Raw genomic sequence first — 16,150 nt, 5'->3', positions numbered from 1 at the left:
TAAAATATACTCCATCCACTTGCTTTGGATCCACTTCTCCACCTAATAAAGCCTTGCTTCTGTGGGATGGGTTAATGTTATTAGGATCATTTTAATCAAACTTACAACTTTTACATGACAGTGCTGCATACTATGGCCAGAATACTTAGTGAAACAATGACTGTCTGATCTGTGCCTTGCCTTTGCATAACACTCACATAATTCGCAATGACACAGAAGCCATGCCAAGGCTCCAAGCACTATCTCTACCTGCATCACACAGAAGTCACACACAGAGTTTGGTTCTCCCAGCCCCAGAGCCTTAATCCTGCTGCTCTTCTTAATTGAAATTCTCTTCTTTGGATATTTTCAACTCCCTGAGTGCTCATTTTACTTAGGATTCTAGCACATGTAACCAACTCAAGAGGGTTTCTCTGGTTATGAGCCTAAAACACATCCCAGACCCACAGTTGCTTTATTCCTTACCTGAGTTTCTTTCCCCAGTCACTGACACCATATTCTCATTTTATCTGGCAGTTTGTGCTCTGTTCTGAGAGCTGAACATTGCCCTGTTTTTACTTTGTTTCAAGAGATGCTGGAGCCTTCACACCAGAGTTGGCTGTATGTTGGACTCATGTACATAGTGGTCAGAATAATGAGTGACAGCCTAATGCAGAGGAAGAGTCCTGTGTCAGGGATGTTGATCTCACCTGGATTCCAGAAAGCCGCAAAGGATGCACCCCCAGTACATATATGGTCCTAAGATCCCTGCCGTGCAACATGTCCCTTCTATGTCTCTTGCAGCACAGGGGATGAACACAGCAGGGGAAACTGGGGTCATTTGGACCAAGTAGCTGCGCTGCACTGGGTCCAGGACAACATTGCCAACTTTGGGGGTGACCCAGGCTCTGTGACCATCTTTGGAGAGTCAGCAGGAGGTTTCAGTGTCTCTGTTCTTGTAAGTATCTTGGGTACCACGCCTCATGTCCAGTCTTGCTAATGTGGCTGTTGATGGGACCACTCAGAGACCATCCAACTGCTGGTCCCAAACCTGGATTTGGCGTTGATTTTTCTTCCTGCACTATATTAGATGGTCAGTTGCCTACAACTGAACTAATGGTAGTTGGTTTATAGGGAGGTGGGAATTTTACTTGGTGTACACAGAGCTGTAGGCATCTTGGATCAATGATAGCCCTGGCTTCTTCACTTAATTGAGGTTTTTTCCCTTTACCTACCATATTTTTCAAGTCTTTAAGAATGTTTCTTCCATAAAAAAATTGAATCTCATTTTGTACATTTTTGTACTGTGATTAGTTTTTGAGAATTTCATGCAGTGAATTTTGAAGGTATCCATGGTTCCCCATTCCTCATCTCCTGAATATTCACCTGCCCTCCATTCCCCACTTAATTTTGTGTCCATTTTTTCTAAATATTATTTTAAACTCATCATATCTACTTTATGTTGTCCATATCTTCTTGGATGCGTGGCCTTCACTGGGATGTGGTCAACCCAACAGGGCCAAACTCTTAATGCAGAGGACCCTCCCTCTCTCAAGTACTATGGAGTGCCAGCACCTTCTTAGCTAGGACTGGGGCTTACCTCGCTTCTGTTGGGGAATAAGGTTGATGACAAATCACAGATTGGAAGAAGTAATTGTTTGGATCCAAGGTAGGGGACTCAAGTGCGGAGAGAAGAAAAGATCTTCTGTGAGGTGTCCTTATGACTTGTCCATAACTACCAGGGCATCAGAGTTTGGAGGACAAGTGTGAGCTCTTTTGTGGGAAGTGGCAGAGAGGAAGGATCTATGAAGCTGAGACATAGATGAGTGGGTATTAGATGTGGGAAACATGCAATCTGAGCTGTGAAAAATGCTTATATGGAAAATGGGAGTTAAGGAGATGTTATAGAAAGTTCCGTTAGCCATATGAAACTACAGAATTAAACAGAATATAAATGCAGTGATTGCATTTTATACATACATATTTAAATTGAAAGAAAGAAAGAAAAACTACAGATGAATGTTAAAGAGAAAAATATAATTCATATCCTTGTGGCTCTTATATGGTTCACTGTGGCTATCTTGCCATATCTATCTTATTTTTTTCTACAAATTTACTTATTTACCTGTCTATATATTATTTATTTATATTCTGAATCTTATAATCTAATTGTGCTGTTTTAACCATGAAACTCATCTTTAAAATGCAGTATGATATGAATATCTCCCCAAGCATTAAACATTCATGCAGTGTTGTTACTTATCATTGCTGAGTTACATGGTAAACTACGAGCCGATTATTTATTGAATATCTCAAATGTCAGGATCTTGGTATATCTCCCATTGTTTCCATTATACACAGTAAGATATGAAGTAGCTATCTTTGTATACTTCCATGATGATACTGCCATTTCCTTCCTTCCTTCTCCTTTCTTCCCTCTCTTCATTCCATATTTCAGGATAACTTGAAACATTCATTGTTCTACCCTGAATCTGACTCCTCATTTTCCCCCATAATCATTATTTGGGGGGATAAATTCAAAATAACAAAAATTCTCAAACAGAATTTGTGGCTAGAAATTTTCAACATGTCTTTCAGGTAGGTTTTCTTGTCACCATATGCACTTGCTACACACTTTCTCTGCTGTTTCTTACTCTGTGCCCAAGTTCCCCTCCACTGAGTTTCTTTTGTGGAGTCTTATGGCCAGAGTCTCCAAGAAGGACCAGGGAAGAGGAGCATTCAGAGGGTAAGTGGGTGACATTGACCTGGCTGGAAGCATAAACTCCCCTCTTCTTTTCATGACAGGTGTTGTCCCCACTGTCCAAGAACCTCTACCACAGGGCCATTTCTGAGAGTGGGGTGGTCCTCATTACTGAATTGTTTACTAAGGATGTTAGGCCAGCCGCTAAGGTAGGTCTTACCCTGGAAAATCACCATACGCTTTCCTGAAGTCCTCAAAAATCCTTCTGGTCATAGGATTCAGCTATGTGCTCCAGGGATTTCCAAAGTGAGAATGATAGAACAGAAATTACTTCTAGGGCTTCATCTAAAGTACATTTTGCAGGTTCTGAAGTTTCTTCCTATGAGTTACATTATTCAGATTCTCTGCAATTCTGCATGAGTTATATGGGAAGGCGGGATGCCCTCTGAAGCATGACACATATATTATCTCTCCTTATATAACAGATGCTGGAAAGTAGAGGTTGAAAGGCCAGTAAATGGAGACAGTGGGTGTGAAGTGGACAGTGGAGTCAAGAATTCCTTACCTTTTATCCACTGCACAGGGTTTCCCCTTAAGATAATACAGTTTTGTAACATTGTTTTTTTAAATTTTTTATTAGATATATTTCTTTACTTACATTTCAAATGTTATTCCCCTTCCCGGTTTCCTGTCTATAAGCTCCCTCCCCTTTCCTCCCCCTCCCCCATATGGGTATTTTCCCATATATCCCCCTTACTGCCCCCTCATATTCCCCTGCACTGGGGGTCCAACCTTGGCAGGACCAAGGGCTTCCCCTTCCACTGGTGCTCCAACAAGGCTATTCTCTGCCACATATGCAGTTGGAGCCCTGGGTCAGTCCATGTATAGTCTTTCGTTAGTGGTTTAGTCCCTGGAAGCTCTGGTTGGTTGGCATTGTTGTTCTTATAGGGTTGCAAGCTCCTTCAACTCTTTCAATCCTTCCTCTAATTCCCCCCAAAAGGTTGAATTACCCAAGATGTAATCTACAGACCACAGGAAGCTCAAGAAGGATGACCAAAATATGTATGCAACATCGTAGTTTAAAAGTTAAGATAACAGGCTCAGATATGTTCATGACACACATCAAAAACAATAACAGAGGCAACATTTTGTTGGGCCTGTTTGGGAAATTTACTGATCTGGGGTATTTTCAGGAAATCTTTGTCTTCAGAAATAGCACTTAGGGTAGAGCACCTGTCTACATTAGTAGAAGATACTGATGTTACTCTTGACATCTGCGATTGCCTATTATCTCTTATAGCAAATTGCTGATATGGCTGGATGTAAAACCACCACCTCTGCCATCATTGTTCACTGCCTGCGTCAAAAGACAGAAGAGGAGCTCTTAGAGATCATGGAAAAAATGGTGGGTGTGTAGTATAGTGAACTTCTACCACAGGCTTCATTTATTCAACTTTTCTTTAGCCAACTGGGACCATGAGGTACTCTAACCACAGCACACACTTATGTCAGGCCCATTAAATGGAGTAGCATTGAAATCTCCTCCATCATGATGGGCTGGAATGAGCATCCATGAGCTTGTAGGAGTCGGGGTTTTCTATTTTAAACCAATACCCAAGTTAGAAGCCTTCAACAGGAAAAAGAATGGATTGTAAAAAAAATAAAAATAAAAAAAACCAAATAACTCAGATTTGAGTATAGCTTATTCCATATGCTCTAAAGATAAGAATTTACATCCTAGCTTCCTATTGCTTTGTTGGCCTCATTCTGGAGTATGTTTGCCTCCTGTAAAGCTTACGTACAACAGCAATCTACACTCATACCCTTTGTGCTTAGGAACTATCTATTCCTCCTACCATGCCTGTAGTCTCAGTCTGTTTGACTAGCACTGTCTTGAATCTATCACTGTGTTCTGAGACATAGTGACCCAGCTCGCATTCTGAATGCATGAAGATAAATTAGCAAAGGGGAGGAGTAGAGGATTCATCTCATTCTGCCATTGTGTGTCTAGCTTAGTCTCCCATCAAAGTTAAAACATTCTGGCACTTCAGTCACCATTTTCTCAACAGAAAAATTTGGGGTGTTGTTACAAGAAGAGGTAGGGCTAGGGCTAAAGGAGGATGCCAGCACAGATATCTCTCCGAGCTTCAGTGACTGTGATGCTGGGACTTAGCACTAGTTAGTTCCTCCTGCTGCCCCTCCATGGGCCTCATCCTGCTCTACCATGTGCATGTACTGAGAAGATGCCATGTAGGTTTCTCTTATCCTGCTTGAGAAGAGACTGGAAGCATAGGTCTGAAGATGTGATTAATACCAGGAAGATTCTAACCATAATGGCTTTATTGTCTCCACAGAATCTGATTAAACTCAGTTCACAAAGGGATACCAAAGAGGTAAGGACCTTTTAAGCTACCTGTAATAGTCTTAGACTATCATTGAAAGAATATCTGTTTGTGGAATCACAGTCTTTCATGTGTGTGTGTGTGTGTGTGTGTGTGTGTGTGTGTGTGTGTGTGTGTGTACTGTTGAGGTCCAGAGCAACAGATTAGCAGGGCCAAGAAGACCAAAGGCAGTGTTGGCACTCTGGTTTAGTGCTCTCAATCAGCAAACTTGTACCTTTTCATTTATGACTATTGTACTAAAAGGACCAATGAAAAGAGGATGCACTCTCAGACGGCTGAGGTGCTTAACCAAGGTGGTGAAAACCACTGTTGAGGAACATAAGTCATAAGCTACACAGAGAGATGTAGTACTCCCTCTGTTGAACCAGAAAAACTCCAGTAGTGATGTCCATAGTCTCCCCTCTTCTCACTTCCCATCTGTAGTCAAGGTCTTGTGACAATAGTCATGCTAAATTTCATAGCCCTGTCCTCCTGACCACTCCATGGGATCCCAGAGTTTCCCTCAAATGTCTATGAATTTAAAGACTCTCAATCCTTTCAGATGTTTAACATTTTTAAAGAAGGCATTACTCTGTGACAGGTTACGGTTTCAGAGATGAGCAGCAGTAAAGTAGGAAATATCTGTCTCTCTCAAAGAATTCCATCTTTCAAGCAAGGTATAACAAGAAATAAATTAGCAAACTATGTTATGTCTCATTATAATCAGAAGTAAGGTTAAGAAAGAAAGAGAGAGAGAGAGAGAGAGAGAGAGAGAGAGAGAGAGAGAGAGAGAGAGAAGAAAGTGGGAAATGGGGACAGAATTAGAGGAAGCCAAGAGGGAAGTAGGAAAGAGATGGGGTCCAAGTTTACCTTAAATGGACACTTTCATTACCTGAACCCCTATGTAACCCCATTTCCTAAAGGTTCTACCACCTCTTCTTGGAGTACAGGCTGGAGACCAAACCTACAACACACTGGCCTTTAGGGAGACTTAAGATTCAAAGCACAAAAATTCCCTTGAGTTATATCTTCAATAAGGAAGGGGAAAAGGATGTCCTGATTCTATGCAGGATATCTCACTTTGTGACCCCTCTTCTCTCTAATCTTGCTTTGGGACATTCATTTCTTCAATCTCCAACTTGAGTTGTCCTGGATTAACCTCCAAATGGCAACAAAAACTCTTTTCTTTACTCATAGCCTTTTCCATTTAGACATCATGCCCTTGACTGTGATGTCTGTGCCAACATCCTGACAGCAATACAGCACACTTAAACAATGGGAAGGAAATCTGCATGTTTTCCAGTTTTGTAATTTGAGGGGAATGGTTATCTGATAGCTACAGTGCATGACAAAACTATGGAAAAGTTAGTAAAAGATCTAAACTTCGAGTAGCATCCACATGCCAGTGCTGAATTGCAGCTAAAGCTAAAAAAGGTGTTTTGTTACCTAGGGCTAAAGGAGTAGTAATCCCTGGTCAAATGACATTTTACTATATTGTGAATAAATCTTACATATGCTAGTTCTTGGTGAGAAATATATGTCATCTAAGGTACATTTAAATAGGGTTCCATATATAAGGATGATGACATTATTGTGACCAATGGTTTCCAAGAACCTAGATCTAAAATTCCAATGCAAAAAAGGCCCAGGATTCACAAATTAATATTCATGGAAGCTTTATAGACCTAACCATTAGGAATAGTGAAAAATCAATTCTAGAGAATATTTATGATTGAAGCATATCATATATATAATATATATGAACATATGAGGTATTTATACATGCTACTCATTTAATCAAAATGCCCCTCCCTTCAATTAACTATTTATTTGTAGTCTTCTTGTTCACAAATGCCAAAAGTTTGGTCTTTGTGGCTCATAGGCCTTCTAAAAGATACAGATTTCTGTACACTGCTCAGTCATGGGGTCTGTGTTCCAACTGCTCCCTTAGACAAGCATAGCAAAAGATGTGGGGGGTTTCTGACACTGCACTGCTCTCTTCTCCAGAGCTACCACTTTTTGTCAACTGTGATTGACGATGTGGTGCTGCCAAAGGACCCAAAAGAGATCCTGGCTGAGAAGAACTTCAACACCGTGCCCTACATTGTGGGAATCAACAAGCAAGAGTGTGGCTGGCTTCTGCCAACGGTGAGCATGAACAAATCCCTTTGACAGATGCTCATCCACTGACGCACAGCTATCGTACCTCTACTCCGTGCTCTCATGAATTCTGACTTAAAGCCATGCCTTGTGTCTGGGACAGCTGTTCCCATTGCTCTGGTGTATTCCTCCAAGGAAACATTCTCTGGTGTAGCCAAACTGAGACGCACAGGCTTGGGGACTCTATACTAATTGCTTACCCTTTCTTTATGGATTTTGAAATTCTTGGGCTAGGTAAGGTCTGTTGGTATAACCATTATGTAGCCTGAATAATTAAGGTCAAGGTGAAAGTGATGGAGGAGCTGGGAGTTCAGGAGAGCTGGGCTGAGGTAAATCTCCTCCTTGTGCTTGGACTTAGATCCTGTACCTCTCCACAGGGATGCTCAGTGGCCTTTGGCCGCTTGTCAAAGAAAGGGATTTCTGGGTTATCATTGATTTTGAATGGAGTAGAAATAGATTATTTTTAAAGATTAAAACACTCACTGCTAATAGTACAAAGAATAGGGTGGGGCATATTTTAATCAGTAACAGGGCAGCAGGGATATAATGATAAAGCATTATCTGAACTAACTCCTTGATCCCAAAGCTGGAGGTGTCTCCAGACTGTTGAGAACTCTGCAAGACACTATGGTGTGATGGTAATGAGTCCACACACCTACATCTCCAAGATGTAGGAAGAAGAGAATGTCTCATATTCATGGCAACAGACAGAGGTTCGAAGTGGAGTAAGAGCCTTAAAGGAGCAAGGTATCTGTCTTCCCAAGGACCGAAAGAAGGAACAAGTTAGCCTCCCAAACCTTTATCCCAAATTGTGGACAATACATTAAAATTTACCTTTAAACTCTTGAGCTGAAAGTTTTGTTTTGATGTTTTATATTTCAAAAGTAAAAGAAATGATTGGATGCTGGCTTGAGGATTTTTATAGCCATTGCTCTAAGAGAGAGCACAGTTCATGGGCAGACTTCTCAACAGTGTTTTGCTGGGTAAAAGAGGAATTTCACCCAAAACCATTGAACTTTCTCAAATAGGTATTTTCTAGGGTTGCATGTATCTTAGGAAGTCCATTGTTCTGTCTCTGGAGTCAAGTGCAGAAATTTGAAGGGGATCAGTCCCAGCAGGAGAATTCTACTGTTCTCTCCCTCTACAGAAGGATTTCAGAGATCAAAGAGCACAGGCATAGCTGTTGCCTCAGATGTTAAAGCTTAGTTAAAATATTAAGGGCTAGATAGAATGATAAGGCCTAGGTAAATTGTTAAGGCCTAGTTAACTGTTACTTGACTAGCATGCCATTATAAGAAACTTTGTCATGTTTCTGCTGTTAACAGGAAACTTTCTGATGCAAATTGATTACAAATTCTGTTATGTTCTGAGCCCTTGGAAATCAATCACAATAGAGGTCAGTAAAATCACCTTGTATAGTTGCCCACAATAAGCTTGGAGCCAAACTAACCAGCAGCAGCATTTCCTGAACCTGTGTATAAACTTATGGTATAAGCTTCCCCCTGGGAGGACCCCAACATAAGATATGTAAGAAACTATTTAAGATAAGATGTGCACTTTGAGTAGCAGTTAAGTAAATTTAAGTCCCCAAGACCTCCTTGAGCTGCCATCCTACTTGGCAGAAAGAGACATGTACGTGGGTTACTAACATCCTGGTTTAGACATGAATGTTCCAAGTCCCATTCTCATAGACAAGTTAAGGCATGAATATTGGACAAGGCAAGTCCGATGCCACAGTTGAATACCCCAACCAATGGGAGCAGGATAAGTGTACAACAAAGGCATGTCCCTAAAGAAATCTCCCTATCCCTAATTCCTGATTGGTGGAATAATTTGGCACAGATGTTTGTAGATCTCAAGCTTAAAAAGCACTATAGGACCTTAACTTTGGGTCATTGTTCAGTTCCCAAATCTGAACTGTGGCCCTAATCAGTCAGACCTGGGAACATGTTCGATAAACCATCCCTATCTGGCTGAGTGTTCTTGTGGCTTGTCCTCACAATTAGAAAGTGAGTCTCAGGAGAAGGGTATGACCTGTTCTTCTGTCTCTGAGCTTTTTGCTTTTGCTCTAACTTTGAATAATTTTTCTAGGGAACTTGTTTCCAGATATAAGTAAGTATTTAGGGTGCCTTCAGTTTTTCCTTGAATTTCTCTATATAAAACATTTGCTTCATTGATTTCTTTTTGTCAAACTCATGAGAGACCCAAACCCACTGGATGAACAGCTATGGCCTTCATCTCATAGTTAGAGCACGGTGCTCCTGATTGTCCTTTTCTGTTCATTCCTAAGCACTCACAAATGCTCAATCATTTTTCAACAGATGATGAGATTTGTACCACCTGATGTAAAATTGGACAAGAAGATGGCCATTATGCTCCTGGAGAAATTTGCTTCCATATATGTAAGCATCTAGGGAACTGTGGCTGAAAAATGCAGGTATTTGGAGGAACTGGGCCAAATTACAGATTGATTTAATGTCTCCCACTGCATCACCCCAGGAAGGATTTACACAGGTCACAGGACTGTCAGCCTCAAAGAAGCCTCAATCCCCAAGAGAGGCTGGTGATCAATTTTGATATCTATTTCAGGGTATACCAGAGGATATTATTCCAGTTGCTATTGAGAAGTACAGAAAAGGTAGTGATGACCCCATCAAGATCAGAGATGGAATCCTTGCCTTTATTGGGGATGCGTTATTTTGTATCCCATCAGTGATGGTGTCCCGTGACCACAGAGGTGAGTCCATTGGAGAGTGGCGAAGAGTCACCTGCTTTGGCCCCTAACCTGCGTACTCTCTAGGAAAGACAGATGTGGGAAGTTCTTATAGTCAGTGTGCAGTCTGACTCAGCAGAGATCCTGTTAGGTTTTTTTTTTTCTTTTCCCAATCAATAGACTATGAGGATGAGGTGCAAATGCAAGAAGTTAACTTGGTCGTTGATAACCGTAAACAACACCAGGGATGGGTTGGACGCTCCTATTGGTTACGAGAGTGCTTACTCAGCATGCCCAAAGCCATGGGGCTCAATCCCCAGCCCCTACACACTGGGCTAGGGCACATACCTGTCATCTTGCCACTTGAATTACAGTGGTAGAATTCTTTTTAATGTTGAGCTTGAACGATTCCTTTATTGGTGGCTGCTTTTAGACCATCAATAAAGATGCAGGTATCAATACAGATAAGAGGCAGGAAGGTCAGAAGTTCAAAATCATCTTCTGCAACACAACAATATTTCAGTTCCATGGCCTATTTTTTATTGTTTGTTTTCTTGATATTTAGTTTCTTGGATTTTTTTTTGTATATTCTAGTTATTTATGCTCTGCCAGATATAAATGGCAGTTTCCCCCATTGTGTAGGCTGTTTCTTCAGTTGACTGAGTTTCCTTTGCGGTACAAAATATATTTTTTAATTTTATTAAATCTCATTTGTTGATGACTAGGTTTTTTTTTTTAACAATTACAATCCTATTCAGAAAGTCCTATACATACATCTTGACACATATACTCTACTTTTTCCTCTACCTGTTTCACTGTTTCAAATCTTATGTTGAAGCCCTTGACCCATTGGGAGTTGTTTTTGTGCAAGCTGAGAAATAAGGATTGACTTCCATTTTTCAATATAGAGATATCCAGTTTTCCTAGCACATATGTTTGGGGGACTTTTGTAAAGACAGGTGTTTGTAGTCATGTGATATTGTATCTGGGTCCTTTGCTCTATCTCATTAATCCATGTATCTCTTCCTTTACCTTTCTATGTTCAATGGTATGGTTCTGAGGATAACTTGAAATCAGATATTCTGATACCTCCAGGAGCTGTATTCCTACTACTCAATGTTGCTTTGGCATCCGGGCTTTCTTGTGCTCCAATGTGAATGTATAGATTGCTCTGTCTGTTTTGCTGAATAATGTCATTTAGATTATAAATGGGATTGCTCTAGCAGGCTCCCCACAGTGCTATGTACAGGAAGGGTGAGTAGGGAGCCATTGCCTCTGTAACTGCAGTGTCCTTGGGATTCTGGCATACAGGGGAGGGAAAGTTGTGGATCATTTCTGGAACTTTTCTCAGATCCCTGCACTCTACCCTGGCCTCCTCTAGTCAAGCAGGCAGGCAAAGGTCCAAAGGCAGGGAACCTTTTGTACATTTTTATAGCTTCATAAATTTCTCTCCTTTCTGCCAGTGTATTTGCCTGCCTTTGTTTTTGCCTCTTCGTCTCTTCTGTCTGTCTGTCTGTCTGTCTGTCTGTCTGTCTGTCTGTCTCTCTCTCTCTCCCCCTCTCCCTCTCCCTCTCCTTCTCCCTCCCCCCTCTCTCTCTGTGTGAAAGAGAGAGAGACAGACACAGAGAGAGAGACAGAGAGAGAGGGAGAGAGAGGAGTTTCTATGTCTGTATGTGTGTGTGGTGCTGGGGATTGAACCTTGATCCTCTAGTATGCTAGGCCAGCACTCTATTGCTTAAATATTTTCCAAATCTTCATAAGTTGCTTCTGATCTGCTCTTTACTTGCTGAGTTGACTTCTCTGACTTCTCTGACTTCAGCATGAGTATTTTAACTTTTATAATTAAAAAAATTAATTCTAAAATTTATCTACCTTTTGTTTTTCCCTATTCCTTTCAGAAAAGGTATTTGCTACAACTTTATTACTATTAACTTTAATGAAAATTTCTTTGTTTCTGCACACAAAATATATTTCTGAAGAATGTTGTGTAGGAGCCTTTAGAAAACCATCAGTCTTCTGTTGAAATCAGTTGGCATAATCTGTACATTTTTGCTGGAATGTTTGTATGTTTTTATCCCAAAGTCACTTGAGCCTGGTGTTTCCTGATTTTTTCCCCATGGGAAGGATCTCCAGTTCGATCCTTTCACTGTATGTAAACTTTATCTTCCCTAAGATCAGTCCCTGAGTTCAATGCAATATATTTACTTTACCCCTCCCCCTTCTTTCAGATCTCTTGTTCCTATCTCATGATCCCCTCTTACAGTGAGGCAAGATTCTTTGTTTTGTTTTGAGAGTATCTTGGAGAGAGTTATTCATAGACAAAGACTGAAGAGTGTTATTTTCCTGGGATGTTTTGCTGTTGTTGTTTTGAAAATATCACTTTGTTTCTACCTATGTGACTGCCCTCCCTTGTGGCTTGATGGCTCTGCACAGTGGATGCTTACAGTCATATCTGGTTTGACTTGGTGCCTCTTACTCATTTTTACATGTAACTGCCTTGTGCATACAATCATCTCTCACACATACAGCCCGTGTATAGCTGGTAAGTTTGTCCTTGTTTGCATATAGGAGCCCCCCCACTTTCTCCATCCTATATGCACTGTACAAGGTTGACATCTGAATTTACATTTTTTGTGAATGAACACTTTCTTTGAGCTATGGCTCATTTGTGGGTGCCATTTGCATTGTCACCCTTTGAACTGAGGACAGAGTCTCTCACGTCATCATTACAGACTTGAGTGGCCTGAGGATAGAGTCTCATGCGTCACTACAATCCTCCCGCGTCTGAGCATTGTTATGTCAACTTGCGTCTTTGATATCTGTGTTGTCTTTCTTCCTATTAACCACCAGTATCTTTCTGCTTCACTTCAGAGAATTCAATAATTTTGACAAGGCCTGTCTAGAGGTAATTTATGCCATAAGCTTTTGTTTCTATATTGCTCTTCATTTCTGAATGCCCCATTTCTTTAAGACAGGTTTACTAATTCACAAAAGATACATCTCTGAACAAGTTCTACTGAGATGATTTCTATCATAGAGATGCTGACTCACCCATGTTTATTATTGTGACAGTTAAGGCATGGAGTTGTCCTCTCTGCTTATCAACAGATGCATGGCTAAAGAAAATATAGTATAAATACACAATGGAATTTTCCTCAGCCATAAAAAAAAATAAAATGACAGCACTTGTAGGAAAATGGATAGAAATCTTTATGATTTCCCTCATAAGGAAACATTCAGACTCAGAAAAACAGCACATTTCTGTCACACGTGGAACCTAGATTACTGTGTGTGTGTGCCTGTGTCTGTGTATGTTTGTGTCTGTATACGTGAATATGTGCGTGTGTGTGTATGTCTGTGTGTGTGTCTCTGTTTGTGGCTGTGTGTATGCATGTGTGTGTGTGTATTTCTGTGTGTCTGTTTGTGTATTTGTGTCTGTGTGTCTGCATCTCTGTATGTGTAATTAGAATGGGGAGCATGAGGTAGGAAGAAGAGATCTGAAGGAAGGGGAGGGGTAAGAATGTAATGAAACACATGTGACATAAATGCAAACTGGTTCATTGGAGAAGGAATTTCCAGCAAGAGGGAGGTAAAATGAGAAAGGGGGTGAACAAAGCAAAGTGCTGGAGAGTTCCATGCTAGAAACCCCCCCCCACCCAATAACTTAAACAGCACTTTAATGAGAAATAAATGATGTTATTAGGAGAGGTGCACTTAGATTTGGTTCAGTCTCTAGGAATTTTCTGGTTTTTTATTGGATATTTTAAATTTACATTTCAAATGTTATCCCCTTTCCCTGCTTCCTGTCCATAAACCCTCTCCCCCTGCTTCTGTGAGGGTGTTCCCCCACCCACCCCTTCCCACTTCCCCAACCTGACATTCCCCTACACTGGGGCATGGAGCCTTGGCAGGACCAAGGGCTTCTCCTCCCATTGATACCCAACAAGGCCATCCTCTGCTACATATGCAGATGGGGCCATGGGTCTGTTCATGTGTACTCTTTGGTTGGGAGCTCTGGTTCATTGATTGGTATTGTTGTTCTTATGGAGTTGCAACCCCTTCTATTCTTTCAATCCTTTCTCTAACTCCTCCATTGGGGACCATGTTCTCAGTTCAATGGTTGTCTGTGAGCATCTGCCTCTGTATTTTTCATGCTCTGGCAGAGACTCTCGGGAGACAGCTATATCATGCTTCTGTCAGCATACACGTCTTGGCATCAGCAATATTGTCTATGTTTGGTGGCTGTATGTATATGACCTGGATCCCCAGGTGGAATAGTCTCTGAATAGCCATTCCTTCAGTCTCTGCTCCAAACTTTGTCTTTGTATTTCCTTCTATGAATATTTTTGTTTCCCTTTCTAAGAAGGACTGAAGCATCTGCACTTTGGTTGTCCTTCTTCTTGAGCTTCATGTGGTTTGTGGATTGTATCTTGGGTAATCCTAGCTTTTGGGCAAATATCCACTTATTAGTGAGTGCATATCATGTGTGTTTTTATGTGATTGGGTTACCTCACTCATGATGATATTTTCTAGTTCCATCCATTTGCCTATGAATGGGTATATGCCCAGCAGTCCTCAGGTAGTACTATGTCGAATTTTCTGAGGAACCTCTAGACTGATTTCCAGAGTGGTTGAATGGAGACACTTAGTGTGTCAAAGATCTTCTTGAAATGAAAAACAGTAGTGTCTTATCACTGACACCTATAGAGCATATTTGCCAGGCTCATTTTATATATTCATTTTAATTGCATTAACATATGACTCAAACATCACTTTTATTTTTGTTAACTATGCAAATATTAGCAAATCAATGGGTTTTCTTGAAGATGTTTTTCTCATGTGCTTATGAACAGGGGTTTCCTTTGAAGATAGGAGCCTTGATTTCATCTAGGTGTATGTCAAATAACAGGAACTGTTATGAATTCATTTCTTTACAGATGCTGGAGCTCCCACCTACGTGTATGAGTATCAATACTACCCAAGCTTCTCATCACCCCAAAGACCCAAGGATGTAGTAGGAGACCATGCAGATGATGTCTACTCTGTCTTTGGTGCCCCAATTTTAAGAGGTAATATCTCTTTGCTGATATGTGTATAGAATTGATAAGTCTGGCCTCCAGTCTTGGATTGGTATTCTTGAACAAGTTTTTCTAGTCTTGATCTTGATTCCTTAATTCAGTATATTGGGAATGAGGTACACATGGATATGGTCACCCTTTCTTCTGGTCTAACATACATGAAGGAGAATATATGTTACTATATAGAGAGCATAACTTCTCTCACAATCCTGACCATTGATAAGAGATTGAGACATATATCATACATAGGCCATTTAACAACAAGAATCTCATTCTTGAATTTATACTCAAAATAACATACTAGAGCATGATTGAGGGTAAGGTCCCAATTGGTGCTTTGAATCAGATCAGCATATATTGGTATTTGTGTTAGTTAGGGTTTTACTGCTGTGAACAGACACCATGACCAAGGCAACTCTTAGAAGGACAACAATTAACTGGGGCTGGCTTACAGTTTCAGAGGTTAGTTCTTTATCATCAAGGCAGGAACATGGCAGTACCCAGGCAGGCATGGCATAGGAGGAGCTGAGAGTTCAACATATTGTTTCAAAGGCAAACAGGAGGAGACTGGCTTTCACATGGTTAGAAATAGGGTCTCATTTCCCACTCCAACAGTGACACACTTCCTCCAACAAGACCACAACTACTCCAACAAGGCAATACCTCCTAATAGTGCCACTCTCTGGGCCAAGCATATTCAAACTATCAAAGTATGTCTAACATCTATGTAGATATTTAATATATGTGTATGTGAAGTTTTATCTATATTATATTTAGTAATAAATTTAGAAGCTCTAACACAGTTAATACTTAGAGAAAACCCTTCTAAACCTTTGAACTTTAGAAACTCTGTGTCACTCCAACCCACTCTTGAGCTGTTCAGGGAACATCAGCTCTAGTGACAAGCTCCCAGTTAAGTAAAGTAAAGATTTACCACACCTACATTATTATATTTCCCAACACTCACAAATTTACAAGAATAAGAAAAGACCTAAGAACCAACAATATTATGGGATGGAAGAAACCCCATGATGTAACATTTCAACCCTGAGTGCGGAAGAACAAACAAATCAGCATAGAAAATGAAGGCAGTATTAGATGGGCTGTATTCTGCTGATAAATCCTAGATCAGTTCTCC

General features: G+C 40.6%; 1 protein-coding gene across 6 annotated transcripts in view; it reads left to right on the top strand.

Annotated features, from left to right (window-relative positions):
• Cesl1 (carboxylesterase-like 1) overlaps nt 1-16,150 on the top strand; it is a 58,299-nt gene that overhangs the window by 41,326 nt on the left and 823 nt on the right. For 5 of the 6 annotated variants that reach the window (XM_063278260.1, XM_063278259.1, NM_001024365.1 and 2 more), the window contains 8 exons: nt 784-937; nt 2,785-2,889; nt 3,981-4,085; nt 5,035-5,073; nt 7,069-7,209; nt 9,543-9,623; nt 9,811-9,958; nt 14,872-15,003. In XM_063278260.1, coding sequence (XP_063134330.1) covers nt 784-937; nt 2,785-2,889; nt 3,981-4,085; nt 5,035-5,073; nt 7,069-7,209; nt 9,543-9,623; nt 9,811-9,958; nt 14,872-15,003 — 905 coding nt within the window. Of the gene's footprint in view, nt 1-783; nt 938-2,784; nt 2,890-3,980; nt 4,086-5,034; nt 5,074-7,068; nt 7,210-8,546; nt 8,618-9,542; nt 9,624-9,810; nt 9,959-14,871; nt 15,004-16,150 lie in introns of those variants that run through there. The other variant, XR_010060021.1, reaches the window with a different exon arrangement.

This window comes from Rattus norvegicus, chromosome 19 (assembly GCF_036323735.1).
Source record: "Rattus norvegicus strain BN/NHsdMcwi chromosome 19, GRCr8, whole genome shotgun sequence".
NCBI classification, from domain to species: Eukaryota; Metazoa; Chordata; class Mammalia; order Rodentia; family Muridae; genus Rattus; species Rattus norvegicus.
This window is presented reverse-complemented; position numbering and strand designations above follow the sequence as displayed.